The sequence below is a fragment of the Mobula birostris genome, chromosome 31, assembly GCF_030028105.1.
Source record: "Mobula birostris isolate sMobBir1 chromosome 31, sMobBir1.hap1, whole genome shotgun sequence".
NCBI lineage: Eukaryota > Metazoa > Chordata > Chondrichthyes > Myliobatiformes > Myliobatidae > Mobula > Mobula birostris.
The window spans coordinates 5,935,478-5,959,097 of record NC_092400.1 but is presented as its reverse complement, the minus strand read 5'-3'; the positions used below and the strand labels follow the sequence as shown (position 1 = coordinate 5,959,097).

Sequence of the window (23,620 nt, the reverse complement as noted above, 5' to 3'; positions counted from 1 at the left end):
TCACAAAGAGCATTGAGAGAATTTGCTTTGCTGCTGTTGAGTGAGGGAGACTACAGAGGAAGTACCTCTGACTACCTTACTCACACCACTAATTCTGTTTACGCGGGATTCTGACTTTGACGTGCTCAGTCATAATCCCTCAGATGGCAGTTTCACAAAATTGGCTCCTCAGCTGAGCATGCGAACAAAGCATCTGAAGCTATTCCTGTCATACGGAGCAGAATTTCTGTTAGGCTCCTGAAAGGAAGAATGGTATTTTAAGATCCAAATAAAAACTGCAGATGCTGGAAATCTGAAATAAAAACAAAAAAATATTGTAATAACGCAGCAAGAGAGGCAGCAACTGTAGAAAAAGAAACAGGATAATGGATTTGTATTCCCAGATCCTTCTGTTCTACCACATTCCTGAGAGCCCTATCATTTATCATGTACCCTGGCAGCACCTGACACTTGTCTGCATTAAATTCCATTTGCCATTTTTCAGCCCTTTTTTCTGGCTGCTCCAGATCCCATTGCAAACTTTGATAATCTTCATCTCTGTCCACCACACCTTCAATTTGCTGATCCGGTTTACCATATTATCACCCAGATCACTGATATAGATGACAAACAACAATGGGCCTAGCATCAATCCCTGCAGTCACAGGCCTCCAGTCAGAAACGCAATCATCCACTACCACTCTCTGGTTTCTTCTGCAAACCCAATGTCTAATCCAATTTACCAGCGAGCGTCTGAAACTTTCTGACCAACCTCCCGTGTGGCACCTTGTCAAAGGTCTTGCTAAAGTCCATATAGACAACATCCACTGCCTTAACTTCTTCGAAAAACTCTATAAGATTGGTTAGACATAACCTGCCACACACAAAGCCATGCTGACTATCCGTAATCAGACCATGTCTATCCAATACTCATATATATGGTCCCTTAGAATGCATTCCAATAACTTTCCCACTACTGGTGTCAGGCTCACCAGCCTATAATTTCCTGTTCTATTCTTAGAGCATTTCTTCAACAATGGAACAACATTAGCTGTCAAATAAACTCTCCTGGGGCTTCCAGCCAGGTACGGGTATCGATTTTAACTGAGGCACCAGCCCTGATGAAGCTGGCAGGACTTGTCATTGAAGCATTGATTAAAATCGATATTTGTACCCGGCTGGAAGCCCGAGAAGAGTTTATTTGTTATATATGCCAGGGAAGCACTAGATCCTTTTAACATTGGCTATCCTCCAATCCTCTGGCACCTCACCTGTGCCTACAGACATTTTAAGTATCTCTGCTAATCCCCCCACAGAGTCCATGTGAACACCTTGTCAGACCTTAGGGGTTTATCCACTCTAACTTGTTTCAAGACAGCAAACCCCTCTTCTTCTGTAATCTGTACCTGGTCCATTGCGTAGCATGGCACTCTCTCTTGTCAGGAGCTGTATGTACTGATTAAGGTAACCTCCCTGAAACATTGGACAAACTCTATCCCATCAAGCCCTTTTACAGTATGGGAGTCACAGTCAATATGTGGAAAGTTACAATCACCTATTATCACAAAATTCTGTTTCTTGCAACAGTCTATGATCTCTCCACAAATTTGTTCCTCTAAATCCCATGGATTGTTGGATAGTCTATAATATAATCCCATTAATTTGGTCTCCCCTTTCTTATCCCTTAATTCCACCCATATTGTGTCGGTAGACGAGCTCCACAGTCTATCCTGTCTGAGCACTGCCACAACATTTTCCTTGACTAGTAATCCCATACCTCCCGCTCTATCACATCCAAAACAACGGAACCCTGGAATATTGAGCTGCTAGTCCTGCTCTTTCTGCAACCAAGTCTCGCTAATGGATACAATGTGATAATTCCATATGCTGATGCATAGAACAGTACTCAGAACATTAGTCCCACTATGCTCAACCTATTCTTGATTTTTTTTTATGTGGGCTTAACACCTTTCCCCACAACCACTTTACTATCTGTTCTGGCACTTTGGTTCCCATACCCTTCCTGCTAGGATATTAGTTTCCCTCCTCTCTGCCACCGCCCCCCCCCCCAACTCAAATTCAGGTGCAAACCCTCTCTCCTGTACAGGTCTACAGGTCCCACCTTCCCTGGAAGAGAGCTCAATGGTCCAAAAATCTAAAACCCTCCCTCCTGTACAATCTCATTAGCCGTGAGTTAAACTGCATTATCTTCCTATTTCTGGCCTCACGAGCATGTGGCATGGGTAGTAATGCTGAGATCACAATCCTGGCATTCCTTTCCTTTAACTTAGCACCTAACTGGCTGAACTCACTTTGCTGCACCACATGACCCTTCCTACCCACGTCCTTGGTGAATCACGACCACTGGCTGCTCACCCTCTCACTTAATAATCCCGCGGGCTCAACCCGAGATGTCCCTGACCCTGGCACTCGGGAGGCTACGTACCATCCAGGAAGCTTGTTCTTGTCCACAGTACCTCCTGCCTGTTCCCCTAACCATTGAATCCCCTACCACTATCTCTTTTCACCCCTTTCCTTCGGAGCTACAGAGCCAGACTACTGTCAAAGACCTGACCACAGCGGCGTTTCCCTACTCGGTCACCCCTCACCAACCTATTATTGAGGGGTACAGCCACAGGGATGCTCTGCACTGGCTATCTATTTTCTTTTCCCTTCCCGACTGTCACCTGTGACCTGCACATGGGGTGTAACTACCTCCCTGTATTGCCTGCTGATGAGCCCCTCAGCCTCCCAGGTGATCCAGAGTTCCTCCTGCTGCAACTCCAATTCCTTAACGTAGTCCTAAAGGAGCAGCAGCTAGATGCACCTTGCAGGTACAGTCATCAGGTTCACCTGAGGCCTTCCTGCCCTTCCTACCTCCCACCAGGCATCCCCACTGCTCTACCTATGCAATAAAAGGAAAGAAAAATTAAAGTATCTACCCACAGCCTTTGCCATAGCAGTTGATACAACTTTCAGAGTTCTACATGAAATAAACTTAAGCATGAAAAAATAGCTCTGGAAATTGTGCAGGAGGCTTTAAATCACTGTTCAGGGGCAGAAATCATTCTTTGCCATGTCATCCCATCCAAAACATAGGGGAGGACATAGACCTAGCTCAAAATGTTTTGAAATCCCTGTAAAATGGAGACATTTTTTAACCGTGCCCATGGTCTGCTCTTCATCAAATTATGGTATTGCTTTGCACTGTAACTAAATGTTATAATTATGTGGTTCTGTCAGTGTTAGTCTTTGATTTGTCCTGTTTTTCTGTGATATCACTCTGGAGGAACATTGTAACATTTCTCAATGCATGCATGCATTTCTGAATGACAATAAACGAGGACTGAGAGTTCTCATAATCTAAATTGATTGTGTTGGACATCTTGCTCCATAAATTGCAAACCTATTAATGGCACACTTCAAATTATATTCTAATTAACCAATAATATAAAGTACTGGGGTGTATGGGGTGTCAGGGAGGGGTAGCACCTCTGGTGGGGTAACATTTCACGTCCTTTTCAAGGCGGTTAGTCCAGCTTTGGTCCCCACCTGGAACTCAGCTCTCACCTGTGGCTCCCCGTAGCTGTTTGCATGCGACAGCGGCCACATCCCGGGCAACGGCTTCGACAAGCCGGCTAAACCAGGCGAGGGTAGCCGACGGGTCTCAAGCCTTCGGTGAGATAGGAAGTTGTCTATCCCAGCATGTGAAGACAGACTCCGGCGGACTGAGCGGACGAGACCTATGGAAGGTCCAACGGTCAAGAAGGTGATCTCTGCAAACGTCGTGGAACGTGTAGAGCAGGACAAGACACAGAAGATGTCCTGGTCATCCACCGCGCCTAGTCCCATCTCCAGCCATCTCGACTCTGTCTTACCACTGGAGCCAGATGGGAATTGGGAAGAGAGAGTGAAGCTGACGCTGCGCAACTCTCCCTCACTTAAATCCAAATCACGCGCTAGTCTCGACACCATGTCGAGGACTTCACCGATGACGATGGGCGAACACGTAACGTAATATAAAGTACTGAATGAATAAATAAATGCCAAAAAAACTAAAAGAAATATTTTTAAATAAAAGCATCAAAAAATGCCACTGGATTAATAGCAAAGGTATTTTCAATTACTTATTTCAACGTACCTGTTTGAACTGTAAAGTAGGAAATAAGTCCTGAAACGAATAAACAAAAGAGCTGTGCTTTCTGCCTTTTGCCTTTAATCATGCTGGATTGTTGCCTCTTTTGAAGTTTCACAAAATGAACAGGAGATTGAATCCGTTATTATCTTCAGAAAGTTTTGCAAAGATCAGATGGGAGAGAACGCTCGCTCTGATTTCTCTGGGAGAGGAAACGGAACCATCCACTGCTTGGAATGCCTGAGGTTTAAAGATAACCAAGTAAGTGAACAATGAAACTTGAAAGATCATTTATTGAACTTTAATTTTGTTTCAAAGGTCAGTGCCTGCTGATGCTGTACAAATTGTATTACTGCCTCTTTCCTCACCTTGGGAGTACTGAATTAATTACAGATTGACGTGCTTAACGTTGTCTAATGGAGAATTCGATGTATCATTGCATAAACCTAGTTTGATTCTGACTACCGGTTTTTAAAGCAGGTGGCAATGCACTAACCTGCACTGGTCCCACGCCACTTCTACCTTCCAACCACTAACTCTCAATCTTTTTTACTGTAGCTTTGAAAATATTGTAGGGTTCATTGTTAGACAAGAATATTACCACAGTTTTTTTTTTAAAATCCAACATTTAAAATGCCCCTTTCTTCTATCCCTAGATGTACCAGGGTGGCAACGGCCAAGATCCGAGGCCATTTGTTTCAGGCGAGTGGAGGAGAGTTTAGGGGAGATGTCAGAGGTAGGTTTTAACGCAGAGACTGCTGAGTTGGTGGGAGAGGCTGAAGCAGTAAGATTTAAAAGTCTCTTAGGTAGGCACACAGATGGGATAAAATTGGAGGATTATGCGAAGTGTCGGAGGGAGGGGTTTGATTATTCATAGAGTAAGTTTCTATTGGTTAGTAGAACATTATGGGCTGAAGGGCCGCTACACCGTTGTGCTGTCCTGCTTCAGTGCTCTATATCCCACCATCCTGAACAGCCAATGAATGGTGTGCAGAAAAGGTGACATCACTGTTGCTATGTGGGACACAGAGCAGCACAGGAACAGGCGCTGTGCTGCACTGACGTCTGTCCAACTAATCTCATCTACAGTAGACGCACATGGTCTGTATATCCCCCAGTTGTCTGAGTGTCCATGTACCTGTTAAGATATCTCTTAAAAGTTGCTATCATATTTGCTTCATCCACCTCCTTGGCAATATGTTTCAGGTACTTACCACTCTGTGTAAAAAAAATCCTGCCTCACACCGTCTCCTTTAAACTCCAGCGGCCCCCACCCCCACCTCTACCCTCTGGTATTATTTTATTTTATTTAGAGACATAGTGTGCAACAGCACCTTTTGACCGTTTGAGCCACACTGCCCAGCGACCCCCAATTTAACCCTAGCCTAATCACAGGACAATTTACAATGACCAATTAACCTACTAATTGATAGGTCTTTGGACTGTGGGAGGAAACCATAGCACCCAGAGGAAACCAGAGCACCCAAAGAAAACCTATGCATTCCACAGGAAGGATATATTGAAATTGAAATATCTTTATTGTTATTGCATAGTACAATTTGTCATGCACCAATACAACGAAAATGAGTCTGCAACTCCTGTACTCAATGCTATAAAACAACAAATAAAATAACTAAACAACAAATAAAATCAAGTAACCAGCCAGTACAAGCAATGGCCAGCAGTACAAAAGCGCAACTCAGATGCACGACAGCCATAAAGCCAGTATTAAAAGTAGCAATATAACAAATTTATGGATGATGCTTGATCGATTGGTTCAGAGCAATTATAGCTCTGGGGGGAAAAGCTATTTTTCAGTCTGGAAGTGCGGGCATAGAAAATCTTATAACGTCTGCCAGACTGCTTACAGAAGAACTCCTAACTCCAACACCCCAAGCTGTAAGCTAATTGACCTTTCTGAGAACAAGATTCAGACTATCTACCTTATCGCAAAATTTTACGCATTTCTACCAGATAAATAATCAAATGGTCTGTTTTCATAGCTAAGAGAAATCCACTGGGCACTGGCAGAAAAGAGCAAGTAAGTCAATAAGTTAAAAAAGATGCCGCCAAACATCTTGATGCTTCTAGTCAAGCTGAGGAAGCCAGTCTACAAGTCCTGGGAAACTCAGCGGGTCAGGAAGTATTTGCGGAAAGAGAATGAGTTAACATTTTAGATCAAAGATCTTACATCAGAGGCTATCTGACCCATTGAGTGCATCCAACATTTTGTTTTCATTGCAGCATTTGTAGTTTTGATTTGAAGACGATCTCTGAGGTTAATATGTCCAAATGAGATCCAGGTATCTAGCAGAGAATTCAGAAAATTCTGCATTTTGTATATTTTTCTGTAATTTATGAGTAAATATGATATTATCTCCATTACTTTACATGAATGCAATGACTAGTAATCAGCCTGTTTATGCTTAAATGATCAGCGATGGAAACTCTCATTGTGTTCACAATGTTTCAAAGACAGAGCCTTATTCTAACCCCAGTCACTAAACACAGTCAGGTTCAGAGTGTGTCAACAATGTTCTAAATTAGGTGTGGCCCCTTTGTGGAAAAACAAGCTTTGTGTGTGGCGACCATTGAGTTTGGGAGGATACACCCTTTCCTGTGTACAATGCTGAAGTTCAAATCACTTGTCCAAATTGCACTGTATACACAAGGTTTGCAAGTGATATATGGCTGGAACATCGAAGCACCCCTTAACAAGACAATGGGGGGCTGCCTCACTGTTGTTTGAGAGGGTAAGCTACCATGTTGGCAACATTTTTGGGGTCTAATATGGCCACCTTTTTTTTGAGTAGGTCCTTCATTAAAATATCTTTCTCAGTAATCATTCCTTCACCATCAAATTCCTTGGTCTTCTTCCAATCCCATTCATCTCCTCAGCTGAACCCATCTGCAAAATTTTCCAACTGATCTTCTCCCACATCAACCACTCCATCAATCCTCCATTTGCCCTTCGCCATCCTTCTCCATCCTAAATTGTCTATCCCCTTCACAAACCTCTATCACAGGTGATGTTCATCCACCTAATCTTCTTACTTCCACCACCCACATCGAAGTATTCCTGAACTCCTCCATCTTCCCTATCTGCAGTGATGGGAACACCTAAATTGTCTGAATTTCCTTATGTAAGATCTATCTCACCAGGCGACATGTACAATAGAATAGAGCTAATCATTCAGCTAAATGTCCAACCAGGAGTCTTCAATAGATTGCAGCCAAAATGTTCAGAGCCTACCATCCAACATCAAGCCTGCTGAGTCCTGCATGCTGCACTACTCAACATTCATTGGCTTATAGGTGAAGTCATGTGATTAACTCTCACACACACCTGCAACAGACCAGAAGTAGCTGAGAAGCATCAATCATCTGGCTGGAAGCAGGAGGTAGGAAAGTACAAATGCTGTTTTTGGTAAGTTAGGACTAACTTCTGGCTCCTTTTACTTTGGCTGGTATTGGGTAATAAATGCATAAGCAGTGTTAACCAAGTTCAGTTTCCGAACCCTCACAACCTCAAAGCCCAATTTTGGCCTCAGTGCCTCCTCATAGTCTCCCCGTATCACTTAATTTAAATGTCTATCATTGTCTGCTTACATATTTCCAATGGCACCATCTTCACAATTCTCTGTGGTAGAGAACACTAAAGATTCAAGACCTCTGCAGAAATAAATTCCTCCTCATCTCCACCTGAAACTCATCCCAAAACTCTTTCTGGTTCTAGATACATCAATTAGGGGACAAACTTTCTGGCATTCCCCTCAAAATCCAACCCTTTGAGTAAGATCATCTCCATTCTGCAAAACCCCACTGAGTATCAGCCATCACTGGTCAACATTTCTTCATCTGTCAACCCCTTGACATCTGGAATCAACCTCATGAACATTCTCTGTATTTCCCCAGTACAAGCATGCCCTTCATCAAAACTGCAGACAGTCCTCCAGATGTGATTATGTCAGCAGCTTGTACAAATCTGTATCAAACCCTCCCTTGAGCAACACACACAAAATATCTATAGAGCAGAGTAGACAGTCCACGTTTCTGCCCCACACGCTTCATCAAGACCAGAGAGAAAAGGGGGCAGAAATCAGAATGAGAAGGTGAAAAGAGAGGGAGAAGTACAATCTGACAGGTGATTGGTGAGATCAGGTAAGGGAGAAGGTGGATGGATGGAGAGAGGGGATGATATAAGAAGCTGGGGGGTGATAGGTGGAAGAGGTAGAGGTCTGAATAAGAAGGAATCTAGCAGGAAAGAAAGATAAACCATGGAACCTAGGGAAAGAGGTGAGGAGCCAGAGGAAGATTATGGCAGCTCATAAGAGCAGGGGAGGAGAAGAGAAGCAATGAAAGGGTAACAGGAAATGTGAATGGAAAAAGAGAGAAGAGGCTGCAGGGAAAACCGAATGAAGTGATTACCAGAAGCTGGAGAAATCTATTTCCCAAATATTCTGTTAGCCTCCCTGAATACTTATTGTACTTGAATGTATTTTTTTGTACTTTGTGGGCTAAGGACATCAGATACCATTGCTTGAAGTTTTACTCAGTGTAAGCAATAATTTGCTTTGTCATCTTTCAACAGAGAAAACCTTACATTATACCCTATCTGCCATTGTCTTGCCCACCTCAATCTCATATTTCTCACAACTTGCTGACCCAGCTTCTCAGTAACAAACCAGGCCAGGGTACACTCAGCCCCTTTAACCTAGTTAAAGATGTGGATAAGGTGACGATCTAGCACAAACTCCGATGGCGCTCCATGAATCAGTGACGCCAATCTAAAAATGATCCATTTATCCAAATGCATGGGAAAATGAGCAACCATTTTTGGAGCCAGGCAATAGAAAGTGTAATAACCTAATACCACCCTGAACGTGAAAAGTGCTTGTACTTCCTTTCCTGAAAGGCCTGGTTGTAATTGTAAGTAGTGTTTTGTATCGTGAGTGTTTTGTAATTGTAAGGAGGAGTTGGGATGTTATGTTGAAGTTGTATAAGACGTTGATGAGACTGAATTTAGAGTATTGGGTGTAGTTCTGGGCACCAACCTACAGGAAAAATACCAATAAGTTTGAAGAGTAACAAAGAAAATTTACAAGAATGTTACTGAGTCTTGAGGACCTGAGTTATAGAGAAAGGTTGAATAGGGTAGGAGTTTTTTCCCAGGAGCACAGAAGAATGAGGGAAGATTTGTTAGAGGAATACAAAGTTCAAGTTCAAACTTATTGTCTTCTGACTGTACATATATACAACCAAATGTAACTATGTTCCTCCTGACCACGGTACATCCACAATATATACATCACAAAATTATGAGCGGTATAGATAGAGTAAACGCAAGCAGGCTTTTTCCACTGACGTTGAGTGAGAATTGAACTAGAGGTCATCGGTTAAGCATGAAAGGAGAAATATTTAAGGGGAATTTGAAGGTGAATTTCTTCTCTCAGAGGGGAGTGCGGATGTGGAATGAGCTGTCAGCAGACGTGGTAGACGTGGACTTGATTGCAACATTTAAGAGAAATTAGGATAGGTAAATGGATGGAAGAGGGGGGAGGTAATGGTCCAGGTGCAGGTCAATGGGACTAGGTAGAATAATAGCTCACCATGGACTAACTGAGCCAAAGGCCTGTTTCTATGCCGTTGTGCTCTATGAATCTAAACAGTATTACATAAAAACCCTTAGCAATGATTACCCAGTAACTACCATTACCCTATATAATCTGTAATCATTAAAAACTAAGATGAATAAATGAAGATAAGAACTTTGAAGAACAAGTAGCTTTTAGAAAGTTGTGAGGCTTTTATATGATCTTTAGTTTATTCAACTGGGTATACAACAGGGAGAGCAAGCTGTGCCTGATTTAAAAGTATACTGCTGGAATACTATATTGTAACCGACTCCTGTTCTAATTCAAGTGTCCAAAGTCATATGACCACAATTTGCATTCCTTTGCCACACTGACCATGTATTGCAATTTCTGACTCCCCACCATTAAACTGCAGAGAAGGTTTGTAGTTTCATTACTTTAGGAGTGCAGGCTGTTGAAACATAAAGTGCATGAAAAGAATAGGACAATAATTGAAGTGCATACAGATACAATTTACATTTGCTAAGTTTTCATGCTAACTCGAACTGCCGCTGCAGGTAGCCACACGTGTACTTACAGTTGAATATATCCTACCACCTTCTGGCTGGTGAACTGCTAAAATAATTCATAGCACAGCAGAGAGGGATGACCTAAAAGATCAAACCTCAAAGTCATTGTTATTCGTGTTTCTCACACCAACACCATTTTGAACTCCAGACGAGGCTGGTAACTCTAGCACTGAGAAGTATTTTTGGAAATAAGGATGGCAATAAGGTTGAGTTCCCCACTAGTATCTGAGGTCATTATGCCCAATCCTATTCAGTTGTGAAATCATTCAGTCTCCAACCACAATCATTATCCAGTCATGTAAACCGAAGGTCACATTAGGCTGCAAACATCTGTGAAAATTATTTTGTTCTTCAAAGTTAATCATTTAAAATTCATATCTTTATTTATGTCAGTAATTAATGTTTGCAGAGGAAAAGGTCATTGGGAAATTATCACCAACAATTATATTTTTTATAAATGAGATTAGTTAGATCCATGTTAATTGAGTATTAAGAAGATTTAAATGTTCACCTTTTAAAATTTGCTGCAGCTTTTCAATATTAAATTTTAGCCATAGAACCGCAGAATCTCAGAATGACTACAGCACTGAAAGAGGCCATTTGGCCGATGGGTCTCATATTGACTTTACATAAGAGCAAAACACATCTCACATCCTCCCGATAGCATGTTCTTCCCTTTCGGTTGCCAGCTGAGTCAGCCTGACTACTTCCACAGGGTGAATATTCCAGACCCTCAGCACAAACTGTCTTCCTCAGGTTACTTCTGGTCTGTTCACCAATCATCTTATTTCTATGTCCCCCTCATTATTGACCCTTCTTCAACTGCTCTTGTTCACCCTCTTTATGACTTTACATACCTCCATCAGATGAACCCACAGTGTCCTCTGTTCAAAGAACAATAATCGCAGCTTGTCCAATCTATCCACATAACTGAAGTACCCCATTCTAATGTTCCCCCTCTACACCCTCATTAAAAACCTATACATCATTCCCAAAGCGTGACATCCAAAATTGTACTGAAACCAATAAACTAATATAAGGTAATGTAATGCTTTCAATTGTTGGCCATATATGAGCTCAGCACTAAAATAGTTCTACTGGTAACAATATCATCTGAATCAGGTTTGAGGCTTCAAACTTCAGTCCCAAAACCTTGGCCACACTCTTCTTACACAAATACTCCAACTACTCACTCTGAGCAACACCTCCCCAGCACCTCACAACTTGACCGATACTACTCAGAGAAAGTTCCATTGTCAGAGGGAATAATCTTCATGTTAAAAGACTAAACAGATTGCCGTCTGCTGTTGGATGAATGGAAAATATCATACAGCATAAGTTCAAAAATCAGAAACTCATCTTATTCATTAGCGATATACAGTATATCCCTCAAAATCTAGGACTGAAGAATTGATTAGATTTTTATCTCTGAATTTTATGGAAAACAATTTTGTATTTATATTTGCAATTTTACTCCATAACAAAGCCATGATTACTTCAATAAATGAAAGGGATTTTATATAATCTCTAGTAGTGAAAGGTATTATAAAAATACTAGTAATACTTTCAGTGGTATACTGACTTTATCAAACATACACTCACACTCTTATGTTCATACACTTTCTTTTCAAATCTTTTTTTATTATTATTATCCAAAATTAACACGAGTACATCGAAGTAAGCAACACTTACAATGTCTCAAGAAAAAAAACATTATTTTAAAGATAGAAAAAATTTTGGTGATTTTGAAAAAAACCCCTACGAAGCAAGAAAAAGTGGAGGGGGGGGAAAGAAACCTCATTAGGTGTTCAACCCCGGAGCCATGTGTCATACAAAAAGCTTCTAAAGATAAACATCAAACCACCAGCAAGAAAAAAAAAGTACTAAAAATTTACAATTAGATCATGGCCGAAATCTATCATATACACACACACACACACACACACACACACACTCACATGTGCGCGCACTCATACTCACGCGCACACTCACATGCACGCACACTCACACTCACGCGCGTGCACACACCCACACACAATCACACAAACACTCACATACTCCAGCCTCGCACTGTCACTGATACACACACTCTGACATCAGGACATCATTAATACATTCCTCATCTTTGCACCCTCACTAACAGACACCATCACACACGCTCACCAGCACCAGTTCCCACAGTCACAGATGCAGCCCCTCCAGCCTCACTCTGCAACTTAGCATGGTGTGTATACTGTGAACAGTAAGCCTTTGACTCACTGCTACACGATGTAGAACAACAATTGCTTTCTTTATTAGTGCACCCGAGATATTGGGCAGGTACTGAACTATAGACACAGAGGAAATGCACAGGTATTCTTAAAAAGCAAATGAACTAACTTATTAACAATAGCTCTACACACACCAGTCTCATATAGTCACTAATAGTACAGCTTAGCCCCATGATGAACAGGGCCTCCAACCAAAGGGCAGACCAGGGACATTCTGGCACATCCCGAGGACACAATCAGAGGTCTTCCAAACAAAATTGATAGATCTGTGACTAAATATACGGATGATATAAAAACAGGTAGAGGGGCAGGTAACGTTGAGGGATCAGGGAGTCCGCAGAAGGACTTGGACAGATTAGGAGAATGGGCAAAAAAACGTGGCAGATTGGCAGTTGGAATACACTACAGTGTGAACTTTGGTAGAAGAAATAAAGGCATAGACTACTTTCTAAATAGAGAGAAATTTCAAAAGCCAGAAGTGCAGAGGGACTTGGGAGACCCGGTGCAGGATTCCCTGAAGGTTAACTAACATGTTGTGTTGGTAGTAAGGAAGGCAAATGTATTGTTGGCATTAATTTCCAAAGGACAATTATATAAAGACAAAGTTGTAATACAGAGGCCTTATAAGACATTGGTCAGACCACAGTTGGAGTGTAATAAGTTTTGGGCCCCTTAGCTAAGAAAAGATAAGCTGGCATTGGACAGGATCTGGAGGAGCTTCATGAGAATAATTCTAGGAATGAAAGGGTAGATGTGTGAGGAGTCTGTGATGGTTCTGAGCCTGTACTCACTAGAGTTTAGAAGCATGAGGGAGTCTCATTAAAACATATTGAACATTAAAAGGCCTAGAAAGAGTGGACGTGGTGAGGATGTTTCCTAAAATGGGAGATCCAGACTCAAAAGGCACAGCCTCAGAATAAAAGGATGTCCCTTTAGAACAAAAATGAGGAGGAATTTCTTTAACCAGATGCTGGTGAATCTGTGGAATTCATTATCACAGACAGCTGTGGGGGCCATGCCCTTGGAAGTATCTAAAGGAAAGATTGCTAAGTTCTTGAATAGTAAGGGCGTCAAAGATCATGAGAAGAAGGGAGGAGAATTGGGTTGAGCGGGAAAATAAATCAGCTATGTTGGAATGGCAGAGCAGACTTGATGGCCAAATGGCCTAATTCTCTCCTATGCCTTGTGGTTTTATATTTAAAACCCACTGAGACATCAGTTTCACCTGTACAATTATGGTGTCCAAGAAATATAAATGTCCATGACTGAGTTAAATCTGAAACTGTAAAGTATATATGTACGTCATGTTCTTTTTAAAAAGAAGTACTGTGTATTCAGAACAGAATGCCAAAGAGTGACTGTGGCTTTGAGGCATCCTCCTCTTTGAGCACAAGGTCATATGACTGAACACTCTCAGGCTTGGACCAGCTGACTACAGAGGCTTGTGTAATCAGACTCAAAAGGTGCTTGCAGGGAAAGGTCATTTTCCATTGGGCTTCTGGGTGTGTTGGACTGTCCAGTACCTCACCCAGAAGGCTACACACCAATACATATTCCATTATCTCTTTGCCTGGAGTATAGATCAATCATTGTCACCCAAATACCAATCCTACCCTATGCTGTCACTGATACCTACACACAACCCCTACACACACACATTAAACCCCCACCCCCCCCACACACACGCACACACCGCATACGCACTCCAGCCTCATTCTGTCATACACACTCACTTCACCCTGACACTATCAGTAATTGTCCATAACACACTCTCGCACTCTCTCGCACTCTGTCACTAGGACACACTCCAAACGTAACTTGTGACCTCTGTGGATCCCAAACCTGTCACTAAAAGGGGAATACAAACACAACATAGTGCAAACACATTCCCGTCTCCACAGTGACTAATACAAATAATCCCAGTCTAACCCTCTCACTAATAAGCACTACAATTTCACGTTTATCTCTAACAAATACCCTCACGTTGTCACGGACTCCCTAAACTTCTGTTGCACCTAATTCAGACACTCCCTCACACTAACAAAATTCCATACTCCAATCTCGTTTAGTCACCAACCACCGTACTGCCACTAGTACTGAGACTAGTACTGAGACCTTTCCACCTCATTCTAACACTGGCATAAACACTCTACCCAGGGTCATGTAAGCACTCCATCTTCACATCGTCAATAATACCCAGTTCAATTCACACTTTCACCAATATAAATACTGATGTACACCTTCCAGTCTCACCCTGTCACCAATACACTTTGCCGCTTCACACATCCTTAATCCTTCCTTCAACGCATGATCACTCTCACGTTGAACACAGAACAGTTCAGCATGGGAACAGACATTTCAGCCCTTGTCTGTCCTGAGCAGGATGCCAAACTAAACTCATCTCTTATGCCTGCACATTATCCAAATCCAGCTCTTTCCTGTATATTTATGTATCTGATTTAAAGATTCATGAATGCCACTATTGTTCTTTGATATATAACTGAAGTGCTTAAGATTATTAAATGGAAAAAGTAGATTGTGAGTAACTGTTTCCTACTTGTTGGGAAATGGATAAATCCCTGCAAGTAGAGTCCTTCAGGGTACTTTGAGAATTACAGTAGCGTAGAGGTTAAAGCGACACTATTACAGCTTGGGGCAGTGGAGTTCGGAGCTTAATCCCAATGTCATCTGTAATGAGTCTGCACGTCCACTCCATGCAAGGTGTGGGTTATCTCCATGAGCTCTAGTTTCCTCCCACAGTCTAAAGATGTACTGGACAGTGTGTTAATTAGTCACTGTAAATTGTCCCGTGAATAGGTTAGAGTTAAATCGGAGGTTGCCGGACTTGGAGGACCCGGAAGGGCCTGTTCTGTGCTGTATCTCAATTAATTTTAAGTAAATAATATCGTAAAGCTGTTTTCACACAAGATCACTACTAACATCCATATCTCTGTCCATCGAACAACTGTGGACATCAGGTCCGTTCAACACTTCAAAATTGAGACTAAAGGTCTTTGCTTGGACAAACTTGTACAAGTGCAGTAGGGAAAATTACATCTCACTCATGACAGAAGAATAGCTGTACAAGGGAATTACATTTGCTTCTCTGCTTTTCTCCACCTTGGATCTTAGTTCTTCCAGATTTCTTCGTCCTCCACTAGCTGAACAGATATTTCCTGTCTAACTCTGAAGCTCTTGAAATCATAATCAATCTTCATTTCCTTTTCTTCCTCTGTCACATTGATTGCATACTGCTTTCTTCTTTGATCCATTAGTCAACTGTAAAAATACCTCCACCCTAAGCTTGCTGTTAGTTTTATACTGATTCTACTGCTATGATGAATCTCAGGATATTTTATTCTATTTAAAGACAAAGAAATTATTTGCAGTAATGACTAGGGATAGAAATAAGAACTATGAAAGGGAGAAAAATTATGTGAGTGTACAGGACTAATGCATATGCAAAGTCAATTCCGGCCACTGGGCAGATGAGGTCAATAGTGAGATGCAATGGCCGGGAAGGTGGTTCTGCAATGCTTCATGAAGAGAGGAGGCTATGACAAGGCACCGAAGATGTCAAGGCCATCCAGTGCAACCAAGGAAGACTCCAGCTGTGACAACTACCGGTACCACTAGACCCGGCCTTCCAAGGCTGAGGGAATGGAACTGCCCCAGTGCAGCATCTTTTCCATCTTAAAAACTCTCATGTACAGGTCTCTACTATTATCGTAGGATATGATGGACAACCAATCAGAGGACTATTGTTGAGAGTGAAATAAGAGCAGAAGAGAAGATAGAATGTGGAAGAGTGCCATGGAATGTAGAAGATCAGCTGACTGGCAAGAGGCAAAGAGTTGGGAAAACAGGGGCCTTTTCCAGTTGGCTGTCATTGACTAGTCATTTTCAGCAGGAGTTAGTGTTGGGATGACTTCTTCTCACATTATATGCCAATGATTTGGATGACAAAATTTCTGGCTTTGTGTCCAAGTTTGCGGACACACAAACGTAGGTGGAGGGGCAGGTAGACTGAGACAGATTAGAAGAATGGGCAAAGGAGTGCAAATGGAATAAAATGCAGGAAGAATATTTTATGAACAGGAAGAAAATTCAGAGGTTGGAGATGCAAAGGGACTTGGGAGTCCTCATGAGGGATTCCTTACAGGTTAACTTGCATGTTGGGTCATTGATAAGGAAAGCAAATGTAATGTTGGCATTCATTTCAAGAGGACTAGAATATAAAATCAAAGATGTAATGCTGAGACTATATAAGGCATTGGTCAGACTCCACTTGGAGTATTGTGAGAGCTTTGAGCCCCTTACCTAAGAAAAGATGTTCTGGCATTGGAGAGGGTCCAGAGGAGGTTCACGAGAATAATTTCAGGAATGAAAGGGTTAACGTATGACAAGTGCTTGATGGCTCTGAGCCCGTACTTGCTGCAGCTTAGAAGAATGAAGGGGGATCTCATAAACCATAATGAATATTGAAAGTCTTAGATAGCGTGGATGTGGAGAGGATGTTTCCTACAGTTGGGGAGTCTAGGACCAAAGGCATAATCTCAGGTTAGAGGGATGTCTATTTAGAACAGAGATGAGGAAGAATTTCTTTAGCCAGAGGGCAGTGAATCTGTGGAAGTTATTGCCACAGATGGCTATGGAGGCCAAGTCATTGGGTTTATTTAAAGTAGCGGTTGATAGGTTCTTAATTAGTCAGGACAACAAAGATCACTGGGAGAAGGGAGGAGAATGGGGTTGACAGAGAAGATAAATCAGCCAGGCTGAGAAGACTCAACAGACCAAATGGCCTAATTCTGCCCGTGTGTCTTATGGTCTTATCGTTCAGAAAGATTGGTTGGAAGTGAGATTATGTAGACAGATACCTTGACCAATGTAAAGGAAAACATCTGGTCTGTTCAACTTAATGGCTATAGGCAGTGCTAATTTATGAATGCCTTATATTTCAAAGAACTGCCACTATTAACAGTGTGCAATTAATTCATTTATAATCAACTTAAATTGTGAAAGAAAAGGAACAAGCACTTACTTCGGACTTCAGGCAGTAATTGACCACACCAACATTTTAGCTACCAGCCTTTAACATAGTGCTCTCCTTGATTGTAATGGCCTTCTACCCAAGCAAAGTGGAGTGTAGTGAGTAGTGAGTCCAAAGTCTGATTTGCCCCTTATCTAGCTCATGGACTTCAGTTATTGCTACGATATTGATAATGAGAGACACCACTCAGAGCACAACAAAGCAGTTCTGAGGGGATGAGGGTGTAGCTAAATATTTATTATCTTCTCATTGACAAATAGCTTAACAGGGTGGTCAATTATTTATTGAAATAATGTTAAAAAGGATGATAAATAATTTATTTAATCAATGGTTGACCTGGAACAGTGGAACAACTGATATTTTCCTTATGTCACGGGAGCAGATCCAACTCCCCTGGACTTTTATCATATTGGACTATACTCCAATAAGAAGCCCATTGTAAATGGAATCTACATGCAGGTATTCCTATTTATTAACTGTTTCATTTAGTCCTTAGTTTGCCTTTTCGTTGTGATGCATTGCTAAGTTTCAGCATTTCTTCCTGGTCATCCCAAGAAGAGAAAAGGTAAAAGTCCCTTTTGGTGACTTCCACAGAGAGGAAGGCGTCTGAGCATTAATCATTTTACAGAACTAAAGATTGGCATTATTTGTCATAAGCACGTCAAAGAATACATTGAAGTTTGATGTTTGTATCTGATAAAATCAGTGAAGATCGCAATTCCAGCACCAAGATAGCATGTCCACAACTTGCTGTCCCTAACGCGTACATCTTTGAAATGTGCGAAGGAACCGAAGCCCCCATAGGAAACCTATGCGGTTACAGGCAGAATTTGCCGACTGAGGCGGAAGCTGAACCCCGACCTCACAATCTTACAATTGGTGCTGTAATGGTTTTATGCTAACCACTACACTGCTGGATCAAAAGCAGGGTCTGTTTAACCAATGTTACGCGATATTGTAGGCGCCCTCAAATGCTGTTTTTATGTGAGACAGAGTCCCAGGTAAAATAATGAAGATTTGAAAATGCATTGTGTTCTGGAATTCTAAAACAAAGGCATTAAAAATCAGAACTGTACACAAGGGTGACTTTTGAATGACCACATTTGCAGCCAGCTAATGATAGATTATCGCGGGAGGGGGGGGGGGAGGGTGTCACTTTTAACGAATGAATAGCTCACAAATCCCATGCAACCCAGGCAACAGCTGAAGGCGACACAGGATTAATCCAATGTAACTGCCAGGGTTAGGTTATAGCACTGGATAAAGACCACTTCCTCAAAGCCCCCTTGTTAACTCTCAGTGAAAATCTCTAAAACTGTAGGTGCTGGAAATCTGCAATAGAGCTGAAAATGCTGGAAACATTCAACAGCTCAGACCGTAATTACGGAAAAAGAAAGAGTGAACTTCTCAGGGCTGGCAAGATTTCCCTGACCTGAACTTTGTTTCTCTTTCCCCACTGAGTGTTTCCGAAATTGTCTGCTTTTATTATTAACTCTCTTTATTCTTATTATCAAAACCCCGCCTCGGAAAACACAACATTTGTGTACCAGATTAGTTAATATCCTTCATGATTATTTGGATGGTGCATTTAGGTTATATAATCCCAAAGGTTAATGGCAAAATCAGTTGAGTTAAATTATCATAGGAACCATAATAAACTTCAGTTTAAGTAGACAATATGTGTGTGTGTTGTAGGTCTGTGTGCTGTGTAGGTGGGAGGGTGTAGCTGTCTGTCTGTGTCTGTGTGAGGGACTGGGGGAACCTAGTGGTGTGAGTGTTTGTGGAGGTACTTAGTGCTACAGCGGGAAACAGAACTCTTAAGGTGAAGGTTTAAGTGCTGTGGATCTGGCTCGGGCATACCTTGTGTGGCATTGGCATACCTTATTCCTGACGTTTAATACTTCCACAGCCACTGTTCTGCCCTGGTGTCTAGCACTTCTCTCCTGGCACAGGGCTCGTCACCATGTGTTTCTGCCTTGCTCTCAGACACTCTACCAGCATCTCTTTCCCACTCCTCCATGACAACAATTGAGGCTCGACTATGATGAATGCAGTCATCCCACCTCTCCTGGAACTTCCGGGAGTCTACCGCATATTAATAGTGGCTCCCTGACGCCCACAAATTATATACAATATCCCAGAAATCAATTTTTTTTGAGAGTGAGCGAGAGAAAAGCAAGAGAGAGCGCCAGACCGACCATGAGAGAGACCGCGTGCGAGAAAGCAAACGAGAGCGCGCCATTGCGGAGTGTTCCAAAAAAATATACGCCACCGCAGTCTACACTAAAGTGTACCCCTGCCTAATAGGGGTCAAAACCGCCGCACTGTTTGCAACAGTGACTTTTCTATTGCTCATGGTGGGTTAAGACTGTAAAAGACATGTTGAGGTGAGTTTAACAGGTGTCATTCGTTCATTAGCATAGCTAACATTATTTAAACTAGCTGGCCGGCTGCTAAGGAGCTACTCCATTGCAGACACCCCACCTCTCCCGGAAGTCTCCCGCAAATTGATGGTGCTACCTCCCTGAAATGAGTTTTTGCAGGGTGGGATGTCTGTGAATGGCCTCTTAAGAGGCTGAGTCTAGGACTCAATTATTAAACTGATGCCAACAACTCTTTGACATTCTGAGAGTGAAGATCACGAGGCACACAGTTGTTTTCTGCTTACCAAGCACTTTCACACTTGCACTTTAATCCTGATTGTAACTGACTGAGTCAGTAACTTAGTGCTCCAATTAACGATATAATAAATTCCTTCAAAGTAGTATCACAGGTAGATAGGGTAATGAAGAGAGCTTTTAGCACATTGGCCTTCATAAATCAGAGCAAGGGTGAATACGTTAGGACTTTATTCTCTGGAGCATAGGAGAATGAGAGGAGATCTTATAGAGGAAAACAAAATTATGAAGGCTCCAGACAGGGTGAATGCATGCAGGCCTTCCCCCAAAGATTGGGTGAGACTAGTACTAAAGGTCAGGGTTTAGGTAGGGTGAAAGATGAAATATTTAGCAGGAATCTGAGGGGAAGCTTCATCACTCAGAGAGTGGTGCAAATGTGAAACCATCTGCCAACAGAAGAGCTAGATGAAAGTCACTTGTAACATTTAAGAGAAGCTTGGATAGATACATGAATGAAAGGAGTATAGAGAGCTATGGTCCAGGTGGGTGCCCACATGAACACTTATTATACCACTGTAAGTATTTATGATAGGAGCATCCAATAGTCTAGAAAAGCTGCTCGTCCAGAACCACTAAAGTCCCCAGATTGCTGGATTATTGGAGATTTACATGAAAAATGAGGGCCTTGGGTCAGACCCCCAACTTCCAACGGCCTCACATGTTCTCAGAGTATGCACCTCATTGTAACCTCGTTCAACACCATTTGAGATAGAAGCAAGTTCAAGTTCCAATGTCCAAGGATCCACGTTGCAAGATAAGAGCACAGTGAGGTCCAAAGCATGGGGACGGAGGGTCAACGAACAAGGCAGGCAGCAGAGTGTTCTCTGTTGTTGGGCTTGGGCCTGTAATCGGGCGTGCATCGACCCTGCTGCCTTTATGATCTGCTCAAAAAGAGGGGTATACCTTCAATGCTAATAAAAAGGAGAAAGAAAGTGACGTTCCTGAGAGCTGTGCTTATTAAAACATTTCCAACATACAGATTTGCTGACCTCTTTTGCTAGAACAACATAGTGTTTTCATAAAGAAACTTTTCTGATATTCTCCTCAAAATGCCTGTGGCTGTTAAGCATCTCTGAGCATTAAGACTGAATTGATAAAAGATGTTTTTATAAAATCTTGATAAAATATGATGCAATTAAGGAATACTGGATCTAAATACTAAGTTGAAAGGAACAAAAGTATATGATGTTGGGGTTAGAGAGTAACTTGTGGCCGAGCCCACTAGGGAAAGAGCAGTTATGAATTGGATGTTCTATAATGAACTAGATTTTATTAGGCAACTTAAGATAATGGAACCCTTAGACGTAGTGATGAAAATATCATAGAATTCACCCTGCTATTTGAGAGTGAGAAGTTAAAATCAGTATTCCAGTGGATTAAAGGCAGGAACTGGCCAAAGTTGATTGCAAAGGGATAACTATCAGGGATGATGGTAAAACAGCAGTGGCTAGAGTTTTTGGGAGTAATTCAGAAGCTGCAGGATCAGTTCATCCCAAATAAGAAGAAGCATTCTAAAGGGAGGATCTATACTTGCTCGATCTTCGAAGAATGAATTAATTGGAACGTAATGAATATTGAAAGGCCTAGATAGAGCATGTGTGGAGAGGGCACAGTCACAGGATACTATGACATCCCATAAGAGCAGGGAGGAGGAAGAATTTCTTTAGTCAGAGGGTAGAATTAATTGTCACAGGTGGCTGTGGAGGCCAGGTCATCTGGTATATCTAAAGCAGTGGTTGACATGTTCTTGGTTAGTAAGGGCATTGAGGGTCACAGGGAGAAGGCAGGAGAATGGGGTTGAGAAGGAAAATAAATCAGCAATGATCAGGTAGCGGAGTAGACTTGATGAGTCGAGTGGCTTAATTCTGCTTCTGTGCCTTGTGATCTTATGGAGTAAAGAAAACAGTCTCAGAGAGAGTCATGGTGAGATACAGCGTAGAAACAGGCCCTCCAGCCTACCATGTCCACAATGACCATCATCCACCTAATTACACTAATCCTACACACATCCTATTTTATTCTCCCCTTCTTCTCATCAACACCTCTGAATCTCAGTAGTCACCTCAACACTGGGGCAACTCAGCTGCCAGTCGGTTTATCTTTGGGACGTTGGAGGAAACCAGAGCAAGAATATACCGTACAAACTCCACGCAGACGGCAGCCGAGGTCTGAACTGAACCCAGGCCTCTAGCAGTGGGAGGTGGCACCACTGATCACTGTACCACTGTGCAGGAGAACGTACATGGAGGCAGAATGTGAATGGTAGGATTCTGCCTTCTGCAGTTAATTTCAAGTCTATGTAGTTCAGTAGACTGTTGTGCTCTTGAACAAGTTCACCAGGTTCAGGGGTCAAATAAGTACAACAATCAGATTTATATTAAACAGGCTTTCTGTAATGATCAGTTGGGATTGGTATAGGATTAGGGAGCTGGCAATTGACATAAGGCCCCTGGTGAGATTTCCCATCTACACAGACTGGATCCAGGCCTTTATGAAGACCGGGCACCAAGAAACAGTTGCTTGCAACAGTATGAACTGTTGTCAGAACCTAGACACTGGTGTCAGCGGGTCCTGATCTAAAGCATCAATAGACAGTGATCTCCTGGGCCAGAGGACTCCAGTTTCCTCCCATACACACTGTTAGTCAGTTAAGTTGCCCCATTGTGTAGAGTCTAGGGTGAGATGATGACAATGTGGAATGATTAGGAACATTGGTGTTGGCATCAGATTACTTCAAATGGGTGGCTAAGGATCAGCATTTATTTGTTGGGCTGAAGGGCTCATTTCTTGCTGTATTCTCTAGAATCCATGACAAAAGAGTTCTGACTGGCCTGTGCCCAGAATTCTAGGATAAAATAGTGTGGGTAGAACCCTGATGTAACAGTGCCCATTACCTTCAGTCCAACCGCACCTCAGAATCTCAGATGCAGTGAAGGAGAATGTGGTCCCTGTTAGCGAGTATTCTGGAGTTATGTGGATAGAGAAGATATTCATTCAAGCAAGAACCAGTCTTCAGTTTTTTATTGTAAATCTAAGTTCAGGACGCTTGCAACTAGCCTTCAGTTTTTATTAATTGCAATCAGTACATTGAATTAAAAGCACAAGCTGCTGCACAGACTAACTAACAAATGTGGTTGGGTTAATTGGCTTGCATCAAACCAGGCACCATGGCTAATTTATTCAGCCCATTGTGATTTGAGTGCAAACTGGCAGACCAGACGGGTGTTGTCACTTATCATATCAAACATGGTCACAGGCATAGATAATCAGCAGAATTTTGTGTACTTATCATATTTGGGTACTTAGAAACAATGCTGACAATATTAATTTTCAGTGTCTGTCTCT

The 23,620-nt window shown here is 42.1% G+C and overlaps 1 protein-coding gene across 1 annotated transcript in view; it reads right to left on the bottom strand.

The window, feature by feature from the left end:
* The window catches only part of susd2 (sushi domain containing 2), a 99,058-nt gene extending 88,649 nt beyond the window's left edge, over window positions 1-10,409 (bottom strand). Inside the window, exons 1-2 of the mRNA XM_072247502.1 lie at window positions 10,286-10,409; window positions 4,121-4,354 (exon numbers count right to left, since the gene is read on the bottom strand). Coding sequence (XP_072103603.1) covers window positions 4,121-4,202 — 82 coding nt within the window. The 5' untranslated portion in view covers window positions 4,203-4,354; window positions 10,286-10,409. The remainder of the gene's footprint in view (window positions 1-4,120; window positions 4,355-10,285) is intronic.
* Between the last annotated feature and the right edge of the window lie 13,211 nt (window positions 10,410-23,620).